Source organism: Balaenoptera musculus, chromosome 11 (assembly GCF_009873245.2).
Source record: "Balaenoptera musculus isolate JJ_BM4_2016_0621 chromosome 11, mBalMus1.pri.v3, whole genome shotgun sequence".
Classification (NCBI taxonomy): domain Eukaryota; kingdom Metazoa; phylum Chordata; class Mammalia; order Artiodactyla; family Balaenopteridae; genus Balaenoptera; species Balaenoptera musculus.
The window spans coordinates 72,808,284-72,832,853 of record NC_045795.1 but is presented as its reverse complement, the minus strand read 5'-3'; the positions used below and the strand labels follow the sequence as shown (position 1 = coordinate 72,832,853).

The following is a 24,570-nucleotide window of genomic DNA, read 5'->3' as shown; positions in this document are numbered from 1 at the left end:
TCCTCATGTCTGCCCACTCATATGACATACCTGGGACTCTTCAGTAGGGACGATTGACAAGGACTAGAGCTTAAGGCTTTGAGGGGATCAGACTGTCCCTGCTCAATCAGGATGGTGTTTCCCAAGGTGGACATAGCTCAAGATACTAAAAGGAATTATGTGAAGAAAAGTGTTCCATGGACAATAAATTCCGGACATACTGTTCCAACATAGTTAAGCAGCTTTGTTTAGGACAGGACTTTTCAGCATTTAATATTAGCATTAATATGCTAATGTGCATTATAAATCTCCAATATATGTGTATCCTTTTTTTCAGGAGCATCTTACAGACTAGTGTTTGGAAGTTCATGCCACAGGAAATGTCATCCATAGCCACTAAATGGCAGAAGGAAGGACACCTCAGAGCGTTCAGTGTGGGTCAGGTCAGTGCCTGCCTTTCCTTCCAGGCTCCAGGCTTCCGGAAGAGATTGTCTCAAACTCCCAATTCCCAACAAGGAAGCCGGACAGAAGGAGGAGCAGAGGGTTTCTGCTGTCCCTGGGCCACCAGTGCAGCCTTGTCGCTCCAGCCCCTCACATTATCAGTGACTCCTGGGGCTGGGTGAGAGCTGCCTGAGGCTAAGCTGGCACAGAAGGATGTGCTGGCATGGGCATTGTTTAATCAGCTTAAAAGAATAAAAAGCTTTTAGCACTTTATTTTTCTAATAACTAAACAAGTACATGTTTTTGTTAAAAAAAAAATTCAAACAACACCCAAGTGTATACAATAAAAAGTGGAAGTTCTCTTTTATCTCCTCACTGCCTGGCTGCATTAGGTCTTCATTGCTGCACGCAGGCAGGCTTTCTCTAGTTGCGGTGCGCGGGCTTCTCACTGCGGTGGCTTCTCTTGTTGTGGAGCACGGGCTCTAGGCGTGAGGGCTTCAGTAGTTGCGGTGCGTGGGCTCAGTAGCTGTGGCTCTCAGGCTGTAGAGCGCAGGCGCAGTAGTTGCGGCATGTGGGCTTAGTTGCTCCGCGGCATGTGGGATCTTCCTGGACCAGGGCTCGAACCCATGTCCCCTGCATTGGCAGGCAGATTCGTAACCACTGCGCCACCAGGGAAGTCCTGCAGATTTCTCATTCAGGTGTGGTGTGCCTGGTTTGGTGGGGGAGAAGGCTGACCCGGAGTCAGAGTGACCGGGATCAAATCCCAGCTCTGCAACATGCCAGCTGTGTATCCTTGGGCACAAGCCTCAGTTTACTCATCTGCAGAATGGAGGGACCATAATAAGGACCTGCGGGAGTGTTAAGTGAGATGAAACAGAAAGCACTCAGCAAAGCCCCTGCACTTAGCTGGATTCAGTTAAATCTGACTCTTAGGATTTTACTTCCAGAATCCAGGCACTTTTTAAAAAACAGTTCAAGTCCATGCAGTCAATGTGCTAATTACAGAATGGGGTCAATCTCTTCCGTCTGTTCATGTGATTTTTTTTAAGTCCTCAAGGGCAGTTTCTATATATAGAAACCACTAATCAGAGGTTCCTTTATTTTTCAAATTAATATTCAAATTATCAAACTTAAAAATTCAAAAACACCGGGGCGTCCCTGGTGGCGCAGTGGTTGAGAACCTGCCTGCTAATGCAGGGGACATGGGTTCGAGCCCTGGTCTGGGAAGATCCCACATGCCGCAGAGCAACTGGGCCCGTGAGCGACAACTACTGAGCCTGCGCGTCCGGAGCCTGTGCCCCGGAACGGGAGGGGCCGCGATAGTGAAAGGCCTGCGCACCGCGATGAAGAGTGGCCCCCGCTTGCCGCAACTAGAGAAAGCCCTCGCACGAAACGAAGACCCAACACAGCCAAATAAATAAATAAATAAATAAATAAAAGTAGCTATAAAAAAAAAAAGTGCTGTGAATTGCACAAATGATTTTAAAAAAAAAATTTCAAAAACATTAATTGACTCACTCATCCTATAGTTTAGGTTATTTTTGATGCTGGGAATTAAAACCTTTCCCAGGACCCTGACAGGGTGGTTATTGCCTTAGACAGTGTCATGCTTTTGAGTTCAGCTTATAAAAGTTTTTATTCCTGGGACTTCCCTCGTGGTCCAGGGTAAAGAATCCGCCTTACAATGCAGGGGACGCGCATTTCAACTAGAGAGCCTGCATGCTGCAAACTACAGAGCGCACATGCTCTGAAACCTGCACGCCACAACTACGGAGCCCACGCGCCCTGGAGCCCATGCACTACAACTAGAGAAGAGAAAACCTGCAAGCCACAACTAGAGAGAAGCCCGTGTGCCTCAACGAAGAGCCCGCGTGCCGCAACTAAGACCTGACACAGACAAAAATAAATAAAATAAATAAATAATTAATAAATCTAAAAAAAAAGTTTTTATTCCTTTTATAAGTCCAGTTGGTATTGCCAGATAAAATACAGGATGCCCAATTAAATTTGAATGATCTAAAATTCAAATTGATCTAGTGTTCTGTATTTTTATTTGCTAAATCTGGCAACTCCACATCCAACAAACTTAAATAATTACCCCTAAAGGTTATGGACCCATTTACAAACATTTTAAACTTCTTTTATACACCTATTTCCTTGTAAAGTTCTTCAGTTTTCTGAACTAACAAAAAACCCATCCTTTTTAATGCTAAGTAATTCTAAGTCTAAAAAAATTAAACTTATAAAACACTGTTAACCCAAAATTCTTATAAATGTTCCACAACTGTACAGAAACTTAGTAAGGTTTCAACTTAAAGTTACAAATCTAAAAAGATTCCCTCAATTGCACATTTTATGTTGGGATTACCAGATTGCCAATTTAATAGGTCAAAATCTCTCATATGTTACAAGATCATAAAAACCACATATGTACAAATTCCTTCTTGAAAGACACAAAAAATGTGTACCACACTGACTTCTAAATATTCCTCTGGTCAGAAGATGCCCACTCACCAGGAAGGACAATCACCAGCAGCTTTTCACCAGTGACTCAACCAGGCTTAAGGCCTGGGCTGTGGCCAAGAGGGAGATTCACATCCCCATGAGCTCAGGAAGCCATTACTTCCTTTCATGTACTATTTGGGATTATCTCCTTAGAATGCCTGGGCATACCTGGCCACAGATTTCATCCAGGACGCTGACCGGATGTATGTTGGCGATACCTGCACGCTTTTCCCGGTGGCTGTGACCACATGCCCATCACTTCAGGAGGGGGTAGTCCGGAGATCCCAACGCTTGGTTTCAAGTTATTCTCATTACCTCCCCTCTTCGCAGAAGAATTTTCCTTGCCAAAGTCTGCAAATCCTACTTGGGTTTATAACTTGATTTGATTTTGTACTTCTTTTGCTTTTCAGATCTTCCTATCTTCCTGCCCAAAGCTCTAAAAGCTATTTTACTTGGACTGAAATCCTACAATTCTTGCAAAACCTTCCTTTCTTGGGGCCACACAACTCTCTCATAAACATTAAATAATACCAGGTTGGATCATGGATCTCTCCAGGGGCTTAAGTGCAAGGGTAGTTGACCCATCCCAGCAGACAAGCAACTGCTTTTCCTGGCAACACACTGCGAGTACTTGGTATGTTAAAACTGTACACAACAAAACTTGCCTTAAAAATTATGTAATTCAAACCAGACTTGGGCTTCCCTGGTGGCACAGTAGTTTAGAATCTGCCTGCCAGGGGCTTCCCTGGTGGCGCAGTGCTTAAGAATCCGCCTGCCAATGCAGGGGACACGGGTTCAAGCCCTGGTCTGGGAAGATCCCACATGCCATGGAGCAACTAAGCCCATGTGCCCCAACTACTGAGCCTGTGCTCTAGAGCCTGCGAGCCACAACTACTGAGCCCACATGCCACAGCTACTGAAGCCTCCGTACCTAGAGCCTGTGCTCTGCAACAAGAGAAGCCACCACAAAGAGAAGCCCATGTACCGCAATGAAGAATAGCCCCCGCTCGCAGCAACGAAGATGCAACACAGCCATAAATAAATAAATAAATAAATAAATAAATAAATTAATTAATTTAATTTAATTTAAAAAGAAACAAACCAGACTCTATCTTAATTATGCCCATCAGTGTTGTTGGTGAGCTGGAATCTCCGTGCGTCCAGGGATAGCTAGCTGCCAAGTCCCAGTGATGGCAGAAAATCTGGCAGAATTTCCCACTGACCCTGCCCCGCCCCTTCCCCTCTGCAGAAGGCTCTACACCCCAGGTGCCCTCTGGGGTGGACCATTTCCGAGTTCATCAATTTCTAGGAGAAGGAACATGGTATGTGACCACAGCAGAGATGACCAGATGTCACAGCTGGCTTCCAGCTGGGTTAAGAGTGACTTTGCAGAGACTGGATTAAACTGACCAGTTTCCTCACCCGAGTGACAAAAACAAGGGATCCCAAAAACTAGCTCATTTCCTTCATTTCCCTGTGGAATGAAACCCATGATCTTCAGTTCCTCAGAGAAGTGAAAGCAGCAACAAGGAATCCAGTAATTCCTGTTATCTGCAGGCTTAACAAGTCAGCCGAGCCTGAGGCGGTGGCCAGGAGCCCTCTCTCCAGACACTGCTGTCCTCTCTTCAAGCCCTGAAGCCAGAGGAGCCCGGGATGCCTCTGCCGCTGGCCTCCCTGCTGCTTCTCCTCCTCTCCACCCACAGCGCCCTGGCCCTGAGGATCTGCTCCTTTAATGTGAGGTCCTTTGGGGAATCCAAGAAGGCAAACTGTAATGCCATGGATGTCATTGTGAAGGTGAGCCCCCCTTCCTGTCAGAAGGATCGCTGGACACCCTTCACACTCTCTCTACAGCTTTCAGACTTTAAGAGACTCAGGAGGAATTTAACTGAAGTTAGTCCCTAGGGTGAAGGTAGCGTGTGCGTATGTGTGTGTGCGCACCCTATCTCTCTCTACGCCTCCCGCTTTCTTCCTCGTTCTCTCCCCCTCCAGCCATCAACCTTATCCCAACTTCCAATTCTAATCTTTCTCCCCACTTAGATAAGACTTTCCTTGGGTAATCTGACCAATGTCTTGGGACTCTGCTCACATTCCTCTGGAGTCAGTTGACTCTCTTTATTTAGTGGTTAATTTATTTTTGATGCTGGAGCTGAAACCTTTCCCAGGACTCTGGGTTTTATTACCTTAGAAAACCCCAGAGGCACCACATTCTGGTGGGAGCGCCAGGAGCCCTGGGTTCAGCTTCCACCTGGCAGCCAGGTGCGCCGGCTCCGGACGGCCTTTCTCCTCCCTGAGCCCCCCGTGCCTTTCAGCAAGAAAGGGTTATTGTGAAATGTAAATGCAGCACAGGGTTATTGTGAAAATGTAATGAGTCCATGATAAGAGCTAACATTTATAAAGCCTTCGCTAAGCCCACTATATGCCAGGCACTGTAGACGCTTTATATAAGACAACTCATTTAACTTATGTTAAATAAGCTATGATCACACCTGTCATGTCTTCATAAATATTGGCCATCACCTCTTCACCCGCAATTCCTTCCTCATAAAGCAGTTTTCTTTCTTAATAACAGCTTAATTTTTTAAAATTATAAAGGTATAATTTTTAAATTATAAACTTATAATTTACAAATTAATTTTATTAAATTAAAAATAGTCATTATGGACTATTTTGAAAATACAGAAACATATAAAGAAGTATCCTATCACTTGACGATAACAGTTGTTGGTACTTGTTATGGGCATTTTTCTACGCAAAAATAAATACATAAATCTGCATCTATTTTGCAGCATGGAGACACCCTATATCATCAGTTTTGTATTCTGCTTTTATATGAGAAGTATTTCACATGTTATTAATATTCTTTTAAAACACAACTTTTAATGCCTTATGCTGTGTTTGCAACATGTTTCATTTAATGCTTTCCTATTTGGGGATGCTTAGGTTGTTTCCAATTTTTCTGTTGCAATGCATCTTCCTCTTTGATCTGTGTAAGTAATAATAATAACAATACTTTGTTGTTTGCCTCCTTTTTGGCTGGCACTGCTCTAAGTATCCATCTGTCCTCTAGCAATCCTGTGAGGGAATGACTATCATTATGCCAATTTATAGATGAGGAAACTGAGGTGTAGAGAAGTAGTAGATACCTTTTTACAATGGAAAACATTCTTCAAAGTGGGAAAACTAGACCAAAGGATTAATGCATTTTTTTAAGGCTTTTGACACATATTCTAAAATGTCTTCCAGAAAGATCTGACAGTGATAAGTGACTAAATCAGCAGGCTGGCTGGATGACCAGCACCCAGCTCTCCTTGGTGAACCCTGCAAGGCTGATGCCATGAAATGCAAGCCTATTTTTTTTTTTTAACATCTTTATTGGAGTATAATTGCTTTACAATGGTGTGTTAGTTTCTGCTGTATTAACAAAGTGAATCAGCTATATATATACATATATCCCCATATCTCCTCCCTCTTGCGTCTCCCTCCCACCCTCCCTATCCCACCCCTCTAGGTGGTCACAAAGCACCGAGCTGATCTCCCTGTGTTATGCGGTTGCTTCCACTAGCTATCTACTTTACATTTGGTAGTGTATATGTGTCCATGCCACTCTCTCACTTCGTCCCAGCTTACCCTTCCCTCTCCCAATGTCCTCAAGTCCATTCTCTATGTCTGCGTCTTTATTGCTGTCCTGCCCCTAGGTTCTTCATAACCTTTTTTTTTTTTTTTTAGATTCCATATATGTTAGCATACGGTATTTGTTTTTCTCTTTCTGACTTACTTCACTCTGTATGACAGGCTCTAGGTCCATCCGTCTCACTACAAACAACTCGATTTTGTTTCTTTTTATGGCTGAGTAATATTCCACTGTATATATGTGCCATATCTTCTTTATCCATTCATCTGGTGATGGACACTTAGGTTGCTTCCATGTCCTGGCTATTGTAAATAGAGCTGCAATGAACTCTGTGCTATATAACTCTTCTTGAATTATGGCTTCTCAGGGTATATAATGCAAGCCTATTGATGGAAGGATCCAGACTTGGACATAGTCTTCCTCCTCTGTCACTACACAGGTGCATCCTCAGCCCCCAGCACTTCTTAATGGCTGCACAGACCAGTACTGGTGGCTCTCTCTTCTATGCCCTTCTTGGAGAGGAAACTGGAACATATATGTGCTCTGGAAACAGGACCAGTGGCATAATCCCCCTGCTCCATGTCTTTGGAGAGGACGAAATTAACACTGGGGATACCCTGTCCTTGAGCGACAAATTCCAGCCCACCAGGACCCCATACACAGAAAGGTCCCTGTCGTCTCTAATGGGCTTCGGCTTGGTCTGCACCCTGGTTTCTAGGTTATTGCTTGCCCTGAAGGAGCCTCTCCTGCATTTTTACTGAGTTCTTCCTCACCTCTCAGGGCCTTTTCAAATGCCTCCTCCTCCTTGGAGACTTTCCTGATCCTCTGGGCAGATGTAATTAATTATTCCTCAACACTCTCACAGCTCTGACTTTTATTTAGCACAACTTTCATTTGCCTCTCATTGTAGCTAGCTCTTTTCATTTGTCTCTCTCACTGATAATGAGTCTTTGAGGGCGGAACTATATTTTAATAGCTTAGCATGCTGGGCTTTGCAGTCATGTAAACCTGAGTTCAAATCCTACTCTACCACCTATACCGGCTGTGTGACTTTAAACTAGTTACTCAATCACTCTGAGCGTGGTTTCCTCCTATGCTTAATGAGCTAAAAATCGTAGTCATCTGATAGGGTTGGTGAGGCTCAGAGTAGGCTCACAGTAAATGTTATCTCTTACAGTTATTAACATTATAATTATACCTCTTTATTTCTGCAGTATCCAGCCTGGTATTCTTCACTTACTAAGGGTTTAACAAATATTTACTATTATTATTATTGTAATTATTCAAGCAAAGCCAAGAAGTAGGACGTGCAGGGGTCATGACCCTGGGTTCTGGACTTGGGTTGCCTAGGTTCACATTCTGCCTAGCCACTTTCTAGCTGGGTGACTTTGGATAGTATCTCAGCTTTCCCAGAAAGAACCTCAGGCTCTTTGTCTTTAAAATGGACATGATAATAGTACTTTCCTCAGGGAGTCCATCATTTATTTCAGAGAAGTTAGTTAATTTAACAAAGCATGCAATTTGATACTTAAAACACAGTGCCCAATAATAAAAAAACAAACAACCCAATCAAAAAATGGGCAGAAGACCTAAGTAGACATTTCTCCAAAAAAGATGTACAGATGGCCAATAGGCACATGAAAAGATGCTCAACATCGCTAATTATTAGAGAAATGCAAATCAAAACTACAATGAGGTATGACCTCACACCAGTCAGAATGACCATCATTAAAAAGTCTACAAATAATAAATGCTAGAGAGGGCGTGGAGAAAAGGGAACCCTCCTACACTGTTGTGGGAGTGTAAATTGGTGCCGCCACTGTAGAAAACAGTATGGAAGTTCCTCAGAAAAGTAAAAACAGAATTACCATATGATCCAGCAATCCCACTCCTGGACATATATCCAGACAAAACTATCATTCAAAAAGATACATGCACCCCTATGTTCATAGCAGCACTATTCACAATAGCCAGGACATGGAAACACCCTAAACATCCATCAACAGATGAATGGATAAAGAAGATGAGGTATTGAATACATATACACAATGGAATACTACTCAGCCATAAAAAGGAATGAAATAATGCCATTTGCAGCAACATGGGTGTAACTAGAGATTATCGTATGAAGTGAAGTAAGTCAGAAAGAGAAAGACAAATACCATATGATATCACTTATATGTGGAATCTAAAATATGACACAAATGAACCTATCTATGAAGCAGAAACAGACTTACATACATAAAGAACAGACTTGTGTTTGCCAAGGGGGAGAGGGAAGGGGAGAAATGAGTGGGAGTTTGAGGTTAGTAGATGCAGACTATTACATATAGAATGGATGGACAACAAGGTCCTACTTTATAGCACAGGGAACTATAGTCAATGTCCTGGGACAAACCATAATGGAAAAGAATATTAAAAAGAAAGTATAAAAAAAAGAATGTATATATATGTATAATTGAGTCACTTTGCTGTACAGCAGAAATTAACACAACACTGTAAATCAACTATACTTCAATTAAAAAAAAATAGCAACATAGTATGTTATGTTATAGTAAGTGCCCAATAAAAGATTTCATTATTTGTAGTAAATGGCCTCACACCCCTGGGAATTCTCTCTCTGCAGGTCATCAAACGCTGTGACATTATACTCCTGATGGAAATCAAGGACAGAAACAACATAATCTGTCCCACACTGATGGAGAGACTGAACGGGTAAAGACAGGGCCCCTGGACACTCTGTCGGCTCAGAGCCAGGTGCAAGGGCATCTGAAAGTCCCTGGGAACTGAAACTAGTGTGAGAGCCAACACTGGCCCAGACCACCAGGTCACGTGGCCAACACTGCCCAGGCTTTCAACTTTATTAACCATGGTCCTGAGAACATTCAACCAGCTAGTTTTAACATGATAAAGCAAAAGAGGGAAACGGATGAGGAGTCAGGACCAAGAGAAATGAAAGAAACAGACTAGAGGCTGAGCTGAGAAGTACTGTTACAAAGAAAAGATTGCGCTCAAATATGAAATCATGATATGCCCACAGGCTGGAATATTATGTAGCGATTAAAAGTCATGGTTACCACAGAATAGGTTAGAGCTAAATATTCCAGCATGGAAAGATGGCTACCATATATGTAAAAAAAGCAAGTTCAGAACTGTAGGTAGAAGAGCCCATTTTAGTAGTCACACTACATCATATATGAATGAGGGTGTGCTTGAGTTTGCGTCGGCATAAAAGACAGGAAGGACGTGCTCAAACTGTTAATAGTGGTTACTTCTGGGGCGGTGGTGGGTATGATCGGAGGACCATTGTGGAAGGGGTGTGAGAAGAAAATGGGGAACATTTGCTTTTTATTTTATATACTTCTGTATGATTTGAATATTTGACAAAAATTCTGAATTGACTTTATAAATTAAAATTTTATAAATGAATGTCCTCGAATAGCTTTAAATGATATTGGGTTATATTTATGATTTATTTCTCAAAGAATAATCACCCCAGAGTGAGTTAAAAATGCATATTCAAGGGCCCCCGTCTATTAATTCTGAGACACACTGATTTCTTAAAACTTCTAATATAATGTTTCTTTTGTAGATATAAGATTAAACAATAGAGTATACAATAGGTACCAAGTTCAATTATGTAAAAAAGCAAAACGAAACAAAAAACATATAAAAGATTCAAAGGCAATGAACCAAAATGTGCACAGTGGTACAAATTTACAAGGAATTTAATGTGATTTCTTCTTCTATATATTTTCTGTATTTTCCGAATTTTCTACAATGAGCATGTTACACTCCCCCTTCCCTTTTCTTATGAAATATTTTAAACATAGTTAAAAGCACAGAGGAGATAACAAACAGCCCTGTACCCCCCCCATTCAGATTGAAAAAACAGTGATATCTGGCCATTATTATATTATATTATAACCCAAGCTCAGACCACTTGGGTTTGGATTCTGGCTTTGCCACGAAGGGCAAGTTACTGAACCTCACTGTACCTCATTTTCCCCATCTGTAAATGGAGATAATAATAGAACCCACCATCTTCCTTCCTGGGACATGGCGATAATTAAATTTAATCATGCATGTAAGTGGTTGAGCTGTGCCTGGTATGGAGCAGTGGCGACTAAACGTTGGGATGTTCATTACTAGTCAAAGTAAGGGAATTGCAATGGCAGGTGATGGTCCAGAGGGCCGTAAGAAACAGCTACCTTTAATACCCTAACCAGGGTATCACAGTTGCCAGGCATCCTGTTAATCAATTTACATGTGCTATTTCATTTCCTCCCCACAACAACCTGTAGAGTAGGTACCATTACTGCTTCCCTTATAGCTGAGGGACTGAGGCACTGAGAGCAGGGACCTGCCCAAGGTCACCCAGGCAGTAAATGGCCAAACCTACCTTTGAACCTGGGCCGTGTCTGCCTCCAAGGCCAATGTTCTATTCTGAGCCCCCTCAGCCATCCTTGGAGTGGCCCTGGCCAGTTTTCAGAATTATGGGGGACGGAGGGGACGGGGGCTCCAGGCACCTGCCCGCAGTTGGTCTGGATTAAGTCCTCCCACCCCCAGTGGTCTCGGTTCTCCCCAACCTCCCTAGACTGTGCCATGGACTCCAGGCAGAGCCAGGCCTGTTTGTCTCCTGATTCCCTGTAAGCCAGGAGGGGCCTTTGTCACTTCACAGCTGAGTCATTGCGAATAGTTTGCCAACCCAGGACTTGGCAAGGCTAGATTCAGAACAGGGCCAGCCTTCCCAAACTGGAAGCCCAGCAGAATCCACAGTCTGCACTCCTGGGGCTCCCATGACCAGATCTGCCTTAGAATATTCATTCCCAGGAATTTCTGTAGGGTCTAAGTTGGCCCCTAAACACTCTGCTTTTTTCCAACGGAACCTGAGAGTATGCCACAGCTTAGACATGCCCCAGATCTTCTCGTGGGAAGATGAAGTAGAACCGCGTCAGGCTCTGCCCAGGGTGGAGTTATCAGCAAGTTTTTTCAACACATCTGAGAGTCAAGTTTCCCTGATAAGGGTGAGGGGTAGGATCAAAGGGACTTCACACAGTATCCTCAGCCCCCAGGACAGAAACAATAGCTTGATTTGGAATCATAGTTCCAGGACTTGTGAGAAAATGCCTGGGGGTTTTCAGAGCAGAAGAGAATGTCCAAAAAAATGTTACTGGGAATCCTGCATGTGATAAATGCTCAGGAGTGGTGCATGGACAGGGTGACCTGGTGAGGTATACTCGACCAGGAATTATGAGGTGCAGCCCAGCCATGGGCCAGAACAGTGTTTGGGGCTGATCGTGGCCTGAATCTTTTATGGTCTCAGTGGTGTCCCACAGGTACAGGCCAAAGCAGGTGGATTTGGGGGTGAGTAGGATCTGAGTTCAAATCCCAGCTTTGTACTTGCAAATTATAAAAATGGAGTAACGACAGTACCCACCTTATAAGAACAAGAAATAACGGCTGTAAAGACCCTGGTAGATGTTAACAGTCCCAGTCAATGGTGGCCCTTCTTATAAGACTCAAAGCTTATGATGAACAGAAGCCCTCCTACATGACGTCACGGGAGATACAGAGGCAGACAGGAAGGAGGGGAACCTAGGCAGTAGAGAAATGTTTGTTCTTTAAGATGCAATGTAAACTCTTTTTTGTCTTCCAGAAATTCAAGAAGAGGCAAAACATATAACTATGTGATTAGCTCTCGTCTTGGAAGAAACACATACAAAGAACAGTATGCCTTTCTCTATCAGTAAGTATAAATTATGCCTCCTGGAACATGGTTCACTTATCAATTATGACTGTGAATAGAATCAAAATCTTCTCTTTAAAACCAAATTTGGATCTCTAACCAGTTCTCAATATTGATCGAAATAATTGCTGTCAAAATCAGGGCTGATGCAAAGTATTAACTCTTCAAAACTAATCTACTGGTTGACTCAGTGACCTGGTCAGGAGAGTGAAGAGTTCTTTATTCTTCATGGTCAAGTCCTGGCTGGGGATGGAAACCTGAGTTGCCCAGCATGGCTGCTCTGGGACTTCATATTCTCATCTTCTTCCTACTAATAATTTGTTGTGAGTCTGACCTTTAAGTTGTGAGTCCCCTAGATAACTAGTATTGCTCAGATCTTCAGCTCCCAAAGGGCTCTGGTCCTTGAGAAGACTTGACTGAGCCTTGTTCTCAGGCAAAAGATCCTTTCCAGCACCCAAGCCTGCAGGAGAGGCCAACAGAGCTGTGAGAACCTACGTCTCTGTTTCTTGAAAGAAGTAAGAAGACAAGCAACTCACCTGGGAGGACTTTCTTTTTTTTTTTTTTTTCTTCTAGGGAAAAGCTAGTGTCTGTGAAAGCAAGCTACCTCTACCATGACTATCAGGCTGGCGACGCACACGTATTTTCCAGGGAACCCTTTGTGGTCTGGTTCCAGTCACCCCACACCGGTGAGACCCACAGGCCCCTCTCACCCCTGATATCCCCAGCGATCCCATAAACGGGCAGCAGCCCTGAGTGTGGGCTGTGATCCCAGGGTTTATACAGCATCTTTAGTGAGGCATCAGGCTTGAGATGACCATTAAGAACTTCTAACACTTGCATGTAGAGGATGCAGTATAGTTTGATGACACCAGGCTGGGTTCTCAGAATGCCACGACTCAAGACTTCCTCAGCTAAGAAGCCACTTTCTTGAATCAGTGATAACCTTACTCTCTTTGGAGCATTTAGGCTGATGGAAATTATTTACAAAAATCCCTTAGTTCCAATCAAGTACAGCTATTCCTTCATTTGAAAAATTCGAGCAATGGCCAGCAAAGATGATCTCCCAACCTAGAATCACACTGTCCTTCCAGTACCCACTGAGCAATCTCCCCCACAGACTGGTGGTGGAGAGGAAATCCAAAAGACTGCAACCTGATCTCTGACAACAATAGTACTTGTATTAGTCACTAACAATTATTGATCCCTGATTAGCGCCAGGTTCCTGTAATCTTTGCAACACCCTGCAAGGTAGCAACTAGGATTATCTCCACTTTACATTGGAAGAGACTGAGGTTCAAGTAGATGGAGTCACTTATTCAACGTCACCCAGCAGTTACTGAAGTGGACGAGCCAGGGTTGCAACTCAAACTAGCATCTCGGGAGCCCACACTTTTTACCACCATGCAACCCTCAATGGACAGTCAAGAATTAATTTGGTTTATAGACTGGAACTATATAGAATCAAATATTTTTTCAACACCCACTACATGTCAGGCTCTGTTCTGGGCACTGGACAAGGCAGACGAAAGGTCCCTGCCCTTGTGAAGTTATGTTGCAGCAGGGGAGACAGAGAATGACCAAATAAATATATGCAGAGCTGTACATATGAACACCTATATCTATACTACACAAATATTAACATCTTGAACTATGAAGTTCACTATTTTGGCAGAGGGTTAATTAGCTCAGGGGCAGAGTATTTCAGGAAAACAAACATGGGAGAATGGTAGGAAATTCCCCGTAGGAAAAAAACAAAAAACAAAAAACAAAAAAGAATGAGGAGATGGGGGCTATTGAGGGCAAGAAATGCCTTTCAGAGAGCATGTTCAATAATCGTCTTTGTCATGCACACAACTCACATTTAGCTGACCTGGCAGTGTTAGGAGAGGCCCTCCCCACCAAATGATTATTTCTTCTCTGAGAGAGTCCTCAGCCTTTGTGAACTGCTAAACAAACCTGTTTGTCTGGAGCTTCCACCCTTCCCTCCCCCTCCCCCGCACACACCCACCCCTGCTGGGATGGCACTACAGCTGTGTCATGTCTGGAGTCTTCTATCTTGCCCAAGGAGGCCATTCATCTACCTTTTCTTTCCTCCATTCATTCTATCATTCATTCATTCATGTATTCAATCAACAAACATTTCTGAGCACCTCCAATGTGCTGGGCACGGTGCTAGTAGGTGCTGGAGCCAAGAGGGTGAACAAGACAGATAAGCCTGCTCTCACAGAGCTTAGGTTCCAGTGGGCCAAACTAAGGAGCCAAGCAGGTAATTTCAGAGCGTGAAGGCAGTAAGCAGGGTTCACTGAATAGCGGGGTGAGGGGCCACCTTAGACAGGGCAATCAGGGATGGCCCCTTGGAGGTGACAACGGCTGTGACCCGAAGAAGCCAGTCACAGAGAGGTGGTGGAAAGGCATTCTGGAGGGAGGGCGCAGTGAGCACACAAGCTCAGAGGTGGGAAAGGAGCTGGGGTGTTTAGGGGACCAAAAAGAGGTTGGGGAGTGGAGAGGAGTGAGGAGAGTGAGAGACAGGCTGCTGGACCAGGGTGTGGTCCTGGGGACAGGCTGCTGGTCTGAGTCCCGGCTCCCTGCTGTGGGACTTGAGCAGTGATCACTCAACAGCCCCCAGCTCCTGAGTAGGAGTGGGGACCCAGGCACAGAACAAGGGAAAGCCCGAGGAGGAGGCATTGAGAGCGACACAGGTGGGCAAGATGCCCACATCCCCTCACTCAGGTTTCCTCAGTCCCTCCTGGTGGGGGAGGATTTTAGACACTCCACAAAGGACCACTTTGTGTTTTAAATAAACTTTTCCAGGCTTTTTTTTTTTTTTCTGATTACAAAAGGAGTATAAACTGACAAGCCTCAATTTTTTAAATTAGAAAAAACATTTTTGCTTAGTACAAAGCCAAACAGCCTTCATATTTTTTAAAAATAGAAAATACAGGGTTTTTTAAAATGAGAAAATAAAAACACCCCCAATGCCAGTGAGGAACACTGTCTACCAGCTTTCTCTTAGCCACGCAGGGCGAGTCGGAGAAAAGAGGCTTTCGTGTGCTGAGAATAGCTGCCTTATGACCCTAAGATCATTCAAATCTCAACCACTGGACCCTCTGGAAATGGGGGGGCCCCAGACGACACAGTCCGTGCCTTTTGGGGGGACAGCCTGTTTCCCTCAAGCAGTGTTCGTGGAATCTTGCCAGAGGAAATGTGTGACCTCCGCCTCTTTCCTGTCCCTCAGCTGTCAAGGACTTCGTGATTGTTCCCCTGCACACCACCCCTGAGACATCCGTTCAAGAGATTGACGAGCTGGCTGATGTCTACGTGGATGTGAAACGTCGCTGGAAGGCGGAGGTGATGACCCTCTGTGTCTGCTGGATTCCCATCTGCAGGGGCAGAATCTGGTCCCTGAGAGGCACGAGTGACTCTGAGGGAGGGTGAGGAGGCAGGGCCTGTGCAGACCACCACCACTTTAGAGCCTCATTTTAGGCCTTTCCTCAGCCCTAAATATCTTTCTGCTGAATCGGCCTGGGTACCATCCATGTGGGTCTTGGGAATTCATACCCTGCTCCACTAATAATGCCTGCCAACATTCACTGAGCGAATGAGTAGCTGGTGCCGGGCAGTATGCTAAGGCTGGACATGGACAAGTTTATTTAATCCTCCCAATAGCCTGATGAGATAACTATTTTGATCATTCCCACTTCACAACTGAGAATAGTAAGACAAAGAGAGGTCAGGAGTCTTTCAGCTACAAGTGACAGAATCTCAAAATGGCTCATGAAAAGGAAGAGCAATTTATTGGTTCAGGCATAGCTGGACCCAGGGTTCAGACAAGGTAATCAGGGCTTGTCTTGTCTCTCTCTCCATCTCTTGACCTTCCTTTCCCCTGGGTGGGCTCCATTCTCAGGCTGGCTCCACCCTTGGGATGGTAAGATAGCTGCCAGCAGCTTCCAGAGCAACTGACAAATTTTCTGCCCCACAATGTAACAAATACCCTGGGACTGAGTCTCATTGGCTATGATTGTGTCACATGTCCATCCCTGAACCAATCACTGTGATCAGGTGGTTGAGATGCTCTGATTGGTTAAGTCTGTTTCAGCTCTACCCCAACCTCACAGACTAAGGTGGAGGAGGGAGGTAGTTTCCCAGAGAAATTAGGGGTGCTATTCTCACAGAAGGGGAATACATCCACCATCCCTCTTGGTTTCAATTATTTCCTCACGTGGACAACAGGGATGCCACCTCCTGTGGCTGCGAGGCCTATGAAAGCTCTTGGCAAATATGGAAGTGCTTCAGAGGGCTCTTCCTCATTCCTCTTTTCTCCTTTTGAGATGTGACTCCAGTGACCCCCTTCCTCCTCCTCAGTTCTACTGCTCAAAGTGCAAAATCAGTCAAATAAAGTGTGGACACAGAGCTAGGGCATGGTGCACACAAGGGGTATGTTTCATTGCTTATTTGTTCCTAAAATTATAAATTCCATTCATTCATTCAGCAAGAATTTATTGAGCATCTGTTAAGTGCCAGGCACTGGGGAGCCATCAGTGGCACAAAAATGAACAAGAGGGGAAACTCTTGCGCTCTGAGGGAGGGCCCTTCAGTGAGGCTGATCAGGATTCCGTAGCCCAGAGCAGGTCACTTTACCCCTCTATCCTTTTTCCACAGGGCTGTCAAAGTTTCCTTCTACCTCCTGGTGTTTACTGTAAGATCTAAATTAAACTTTAGAAAATGTTTAACGCTGAGCCTGGCACACAGTGAATGCTCAATAAATCATGCCTATATTAATAGAAGCTGGTTGACACTCGGGTTAAGGATGACATCCTGTCCTCAACTGCGCCCACCGACCTCAGGGAAAACCATGATATCCAAGGTCAAAATAAAATGTTTTTGACGAAAACTCTAAAGTCAGCAACAACGCCAAACAATAGCACAAGCAAGGAAATCTGCGTTTCCTCTTGAGGAATATTAAAATTCTGTTTCAAGAGCCCTGCAAGGAAAAACACTTCCAAGACAGAATGCTCTGACGGTGGCCTCGGTGCAGAGGCAGACAGCTCATTCTATCACCCCCTCCACCCTCCGCTTAAGCCTCTTCTCACTTCCTCAACAGGCAAAATTTCCACAGGAGTGAGTTCCTAGCTTCAAAACAGGAGAGAAAGAGCAGTGCCAAAGCTGTCAAATACACCACCCGAGTTCATTTTCCCTGCTTGGAAACAAAAGGCATCAACTCATTCATATGTTTATACCTTACGGTAGTTTAAGCCAGAGACAAAAGAAGTGAGGGAATAACTGAGCTGGATTCTTCCATCCCCACCTAAATCTGCACCCCGAATTGGAGAGATTTGGTGACTAAGAGCAGGAGGGAGCAGGTACAGCAAACACCCTTCTTCCCACTGAGAACACACTTCTTTGTCATACTCGCCTGTCAAACACTCATCAGAACTGTGACTCAGTTTTAAACTGTGGCCTCTTCTTTTAAAAAGCAAAATGAAATTAAGACCCTTTATTATTTTGCTAGGGCTGCCGTAACAAAGTACCAAAGACTGGGTGGCTTAAACAACAGAAATTTATATCCTCAAAGTTCTGGAAGGCTGGATGTCCAAGACCAAAGTGGCAACAGGGTTTGGTTCTTCTGAGGCCCCTCTCCTTGGTCTTCCCTCTGTGTCTATGTCCTAATCTCTTTTTATGAGGACACGAGTCACATCAGATTAGGGTCCACCCATATAACCTCATTTTACCTGAATTAGCTCTTTAAAGGTCATCTACAAATACAGTCACATTCTTAGGTACTGGGGGTTAGAACATATGAATTTGGGGGGACACAATTCAACTGATAATAGAACTCATCGTTTGTTGGGTGTGCAAGGTGGAGTCATTGCTACCAGGTCTGCCTGAAAACATTAGACAACAATGCCTACAGGTGACAGTTTCGAATCTTGTCTTTCAGAATTTCATTTTCATGGGTGACTTCAATGCCGGCTGCAGCTACGTCCCCAAGAAGGCCTGGAAGAACATCCGCCTGAGGACCGACCCCAAGTTCATTTGGCTGATCGGGGACCAAGAGGACACCACGATCAAGAAGAGCACAAACTGTGCCTATGACAGGTAGGAGGCATCTGCCAGGCCACCGCTAGCCCACATGGTGCTTGGTGTGCATTGGAAAAGGTGGCCCCCTCTGGGCAGATGAAGCTCTTGGCTTGGAGAGCTGAGCCGATTAGACTTTAAGCTTCTCTGCTGGGTACTTTGTGCAGCATGCAACCTGCGTGGCCATATATGGTGGCCTTGGTCACTGTAGCTTAGCAGTGGCAAGTGCAGGCTTTGCTGTCAGACGGGCCTGGGTTCAAATCCTGGCTCTACCACTTAATATGTCTGGGACCAAGAGACTTAAGCTCTCTGTGTCTTTGTTCCCTTACCCGTAAAATGGAGATGGTAGTAGTGCCTCACTCATACATGAAGACTAAACAAAGTAACATGTATAAATCTTCACATGCAATGTCTGGAATATGGTAAATGCTCAATATATTCATTGGTTGTCAATTATTCCATCACAAAGACATACCACAGTTTATTCACTCAGTCCTCTGTCACTGGGCATTAGGTTATTACCAAGGGTTTGCTATTAAAAGCATAGCTGAAATGAACATCCTATATATGCATTTTGTGTTTACTTATGATTTCCTCAGGGTAAGAGTCTAAAAATGAGACTAGTTAGTGCAAGGAAATTTACACTTCTAATGCTTTTGCTATACACTTTTTCTTTCTTTTGGCTGTGCCTCACAGCTTGCGGGATTTTAGTTCCCTGACCAGGGACTGAACCCGGGCCATGGCAGTGAAAGCGCCGAGTCCTAACCACTGGACTGCCAAGGAATTCCTACACATTTCTAAATGCAAATATATACATTTAAATAATAGCATTCTCTGGTATTTGTAAAGCCTCCCTGGAGATTTTCAATCAGCTTTCAACTTTGCTCCTTAAGTCAGGAGGGAGGTGAGGGGGGACCTGAAGCGTGTGAATGTTCATGACTGGCACATCCACAGCGGACACCACAGGCCGGAAAGTCCCTAGGAGCCCTGTTCCCAGGAGTGGTTGCTGGTCCCCAAGCTCAGTCTGCACAAGATGGCCATCTGCAAGCAGACAGTTTCCATTTCTCTAGTTTTGAGCTCTGATTTTCGTTTCCATCCCATGACCTCCTCTGTTCCTGTTAGAGCTTTCAGGGCTGGTGCGCCCTCTGCAGACTTCATCACTCCTGCTCCCCAAGGTGGAAACAGCCCTGGCCCTGGGGAAAGTAGAACCAAGGTGGCAAGTTACAGGAGACTGAGCTTCCTGGGTACCTGCCCCCTCCATCCCATTTTGAGGGGCTGCAGCAAAGCTGGTTGGAGAGGGCCACTCACCCACTCGCCCACTTGCACATGCCAGCTGTGTGGCCTTGGGCAGGTCAAGTCCCTTCCGTGGTCCCATTCTTTATCCGTGGCAGAGGAGAGGGAGGTGATCGAAAGTAATGGAGCAGAAGAACAGTGAATCCCAGGGAAAGATGGATTAGATGGGGTGGCGGAACAGGTTAAAAAAGGTGTTTACTACAGGACCCCCAGTTTTACGCACTTGTATGCCAAAGGATGGCAGGATTACAATGTGCTTTTTTAAACATTTATTTCTTGTTTTGCTGCTCTGAATTTTCTATGTTTTCAATAACAGTATATATCTTTTATGGTTTGTAAAAGGGCATATGAGGGGAGAAGATGAAATGGCCTCAATTCCAGTCTTTGTTCTGTGTGCAAATATTTATTGAACACTTTCCATGTGCTGAGTGCTAGTGGACAGGCCGAGATGCCCAGAGCTGGCTGGGCACTGGAGCAGCTTCAGGGAGCTTAGTGTGATCCGCAGACTCACACAGAACTAGCAGAAGTCTGAAATGGGGGAGCCTTAACTATGCTGTTCTTGACTCTCTGGGTCTGAAAGGATGGCTTCAAGAAATCTCCACCCAAGGGACTTCCCTGGCGGTCCAGTGGTTAAGACCTCTCCTTCCGATGCAGGGGGTTTGATCCTTGGTTGGGGGAGCTAAGATCCCACATGCCTCGTGGCCAAAAAGCCAAAAAAACATCAAACAGAAGCAATATGGTAACAAATTCAATAGACTTTAAAAATGGTCCCCATCAAAAGAAAAAAATCTTTAAAAAAAAAAAGAAATCACCCAAATGCGAAGAGTTTACTTATGGAGATTAGTTAAAAATTAACCAGGTGGTGTTGGTCGCAAACAAAGGAAACCAGGTCAGCTGGTCGGAATCAGGGAAAGCTCATTGGACAGTCATGGGCTGGCAGTTTAACCCAGCTTGTCATTCTTCAGCCAGTCAGCTGGGGCCATGTAGACCCCAACCACATCACCACACTCGGGATACATTAGATTCCATTTAACCACCACGTTCCCGTTTTCTGTCATCATTGCAAAGCAACTATACTATGGTTTTTCTCTATATTTGTCTTTAAATCTATTCATTTATTACTGAAATAAATATATTTTAAAAGGAAATTTCATAAAGCTAAGGTAAGAAAACAGCACCACTTGCCATAAATAAAAAATAATTGTAAAAGTAAGCCCAGTGAAAACCGAACAATGTTACATTATACCTTAATTCTCTTGTCTGCAGAATGCTCTCTCTTGGTCAAAATAGGAGCTTAGGGAGGCATTAAAGATAAACCAGAAACTTTCTCCATAATTGAATCAGAAAAAGTGAAAATAATTGCAAAGGGAACATCTTTTCAGTACGCAAGCCATTGCAATGTGCTGTGATGTCCATGTCTCTTCTACCGCCAGGGCTCCCTGCTCACACAAGGGACACTGTCCTGGTGCCCACAGATCACCGCAGAGCTGACCCTGTTTCCCAACCATAGGCACTGTCCTGAGGGTCTCTGTCGGGGAGGGGGAAATTTCTGCCTCAACCCCTCTTGAGTCCTTATGGCTGGACTATAATAAAATTGACACAAGACCAATTAATAGGAGAAAAAGAAACAAATCTTAATTTGTGCACATGGAGGTCTCATAGAAATAGGACCTAAGAAGTGGTCAAATTGCAGCAATATCTTTTTTGATCTACCTCCTAGAGTAATGAAAATAAAAACAAAAATAAACAAATGGGACCTAATTAAACTTAAAAGCTTCTGCACAGCAAAGGAAACCATAAACAAAACAAAAAGGCAACCCACAGAATGGGAAGAAAATATTTGCAAATGGAACAACTGACAAGGGATTAATCTCCAAAATATACAAACAGCTCATGCAGCTCTATGTCAAAAATACAAACAGCTCATGCAGCTCTATGTCAAAAAAACAATCAAAAAATGGGCAGGAGATCTAAATAGACATTTCTCCAAAGAAGACATACAGATGGCCAAAAGGCACAGGAAAAGATGCTCAACATCACTAATTATCAGAGAAATGAAAATCAAAACTACAATGAGGTATCACCTCACACCAGTCAGAATGGCCATCATCAAAAAGTCTACAAATAACAAATGCTGGAGAGGGTGTGGAGAAAAGCGAACCCTCCTACACTGTTGGTAGGAATGTAAATTGGTACAACCACTATGGAGAACAGTATGGATGTTCCCTAAAAAACTAAAACTAGAACTACCATATGATATAGCAATCCCACTCCTGGGCATATATCCAGAGACCATAATCCGAAAGGATACATGCACCCCAGTGTTAACTGCAGCACTATTTACAACAGCCAAGACATGGAAGCAACCTAAATGTCCATTGTCAGAGGAATGCATGAAGAAGATGTGGTACATATATACAATGGAATATTACTCAGCCACAAAAAATAATGAAATAATGCCATTTGCAGCAACATGGGTGGACCTAGAGATTATCGTACTAAGTGAAGTAAGCCAGACAGAGGAAGACAAATATCATATGATATGACTCCTATGTGGAATCTAATTTAAAAAAACAAAGACACAAATGAACTTATTTACAAAACAGAAACAGACTTACAGATATTGAGAACAAACGTATGGTTACCAAAGGGGGAATGTGGGATAAATCAGGAGCTTGGGATGTACACACACACACACACACACACACACACACACACACACACACACACACTACTATATATAAGATAGATAACCAAGAAGGACCTACTGTACAGCACAGGGAACTCTACTCAGTATTCTGTGATAACCTATATGAGAAAAGAATCTTAAAAAGAATGAATATATGTATGTGTATAACTGAGTCACTTTGCTGTACACCTGAAACTAACACGACATTGTAAATCAACTATACTCCAATAAAATTAAAAAAAAAAAAGTGGTCAAAGCAGGCAGCTTTTATACTTTTTAAACCAAAAAAACCAATACATTTGTGAGGAATTGAGAGGGCAAAGAAACTCAGGTTTTGGATTCTCAGTGAGTGAAGAATCTAAAGAGAATTTGGGCTTGGAGTAGTGAATTAAAGAAGTAACAAGGTTTGTTCACACAGCCTTCTTGGCCTGAATTCCCTTTCTCTGGGGATAAGGGTGCTGGTCCTTCCTTCTACCTCCAGATGCAGGGAGTGCATCTTTCACAGGGGAGATTTATTTCCTGCTTTCAGGGAGACCGACAGGAGGGTCAGAGTGTCCCTACTGCATTAGCCGTTTAAGTAACTTTAATTCAAAATAATCAATATGCCATTGTGGCATATTTTGGGGTGGCCTGCCCTGAGCTTCAACACAAGCTAGAACCAGGGCTGGACTTTTGAACTCCATGTGAAAGTGCCAAGCGGTTCAGTCATTCTAGATGTCAAGCAGGAAGCCTGGTTTGATCTCAGAAATCAACAGGGTGGATTAATGTGACTATCTTCCCTCTCTTTCTCCAGGATCGTGCTCAGAGGACACGAGGTTGTCACCTCTGTTGTTCCTCAATCAAACAGCATCTTTGACTTCCAGAAAGCTTACAGGTTGACCGAAGAGAAGGTACAGCTGTCATCTTGTTTTTCTGTGCCACCGTCCTGGGAAGATGGGTTGGTGTCACCCAGTGGTGGTTCAGGTCACCAATGGAGATCTGACATTGAGCCACTGGACCTTGAGTCTCAAAGTCTATGATTCCGTGACTTGAGGACCTGCCTCAATTTCTGACTGAACTGGTGCAGGGACAATGCTCCCAGTGCATGTTCTGTTGGGTGACTTGGGGCATTTCATCCTGGGCCTCCCTCAGCTTGAATTCATTCATCACTAAAATGAAAGTGTCTCCTAATTCCCAAATTTATCTCTCCTTTCTCTTTACAGGCCCTGGATGTCAGCGACCACTTTCCAGTTGAATTTAAACTTCAGTCTTCAAGGGTCTTCACCAACAGCAAAGAATTTGTCTCTCCAAAGAAGAAAAAAAAGACCAGTCGCGCCTAGATACAAGGGTGCCATTTTATTAACCATTTCTTGCCTCTACATAAAGCAGCTCCAATAGGTATTAACTGTTCCTGGCGCTCAGGAAACAAGAATGGCCCAACTACTTTCATTTTTCAACTTGTATCTAATTCATCTTGAGCCAAATTGGGAACAGTGTCTTCTATTCTCCCTCTAGAGCTCGAGCTCATACCTCCCCTGAATTACTCAAAAGGAAACTAGGGTCTTTTGCAGTCCAAAACGATGGCCTTCATGTCCGGAGCTAGAGCCCCATCAGCTGTCACTGCTCTACCTGCCAAGAGAGGCTGCAGGAAGAGGAACATCAGCTTTCCGTCTTCTTGAGGGCGTCCTGTTCCATGCGAAACGACCAGAAATGCCAAGAACACCAAGGCCCCAACTGTAGCCCATGATTTGGGCAGTGAACTGCTTTAGGATCTGGTCCTCCTGTCTTAAGTCAGGCCACCATAATATCTTGCAGGGATGAAAGGTGAAGGCCATTCCCACTGGTCTCCCTGCCTCCAACTCAGCCAGCCCAATAACCACCAGTGTCATCCTTTGAAATTCCAATCTGACCACAGCACCCCCCCCTTTCCCACACCCTGCTTTAAAAGCCCCTGAAGGAGCTCCCGTCACCACCTGGAGAGAGCCCAGGGCATTTGGACACCCATGAAGGTCTCTATTACCTGGCCTATCACGTCAGCCTTACCTTCGTCCCACCTTGCACTTTTGCCCAGCAGGACTGCCCCTTCCCCGCATGCCCCAAGCTCTCCCTCCTTCTGGGCTCTGGCTCAGCCCATCCCAGAGGCTGGTCAAGTAACCCTGGCCACCCCAACATATGCCATACCCCTATTATAACATTCACCACATTACATGTCACCAAGGCCACTATTTG

The 24,570-nt window shown here is 44.2% G+C and overlaps 1 protein-coding gene across 1 annotated transcript; it reads left to right on the top strand.

The window, feature by feature from the left end:
• The first annotated feature begins 4,296 nt into the window (after positions 1–4,296).
• Positions 4,297–23,760, top strand: DNASE1L3 (deoxyribonuclease 1 like 3). Its single transcript, XM_036867695.1, has 8 exons — positions 4,297–4,719; positions 9,183–9,271; positions 12,216–12,305; positions 12,879–12,991; positions 15,541–15,653; positions 18,244–18,401; positions 23,156–23,252; positions 23,565–23,760. Exons 1-8 carry the CDS (start codon positions 4,579–4,581, stop codon positions 23,679–23,681), a joined length of 918 nt encoding a protein of 305 aa, XP_036723590.1. The 5' UTR covers positions 4,297–4,578; the 3' UTR covers positions 23,682–23,760.
• The last annotated feature ends 810 nt before the right edge of the window (positions 23,761–24,570 follow it).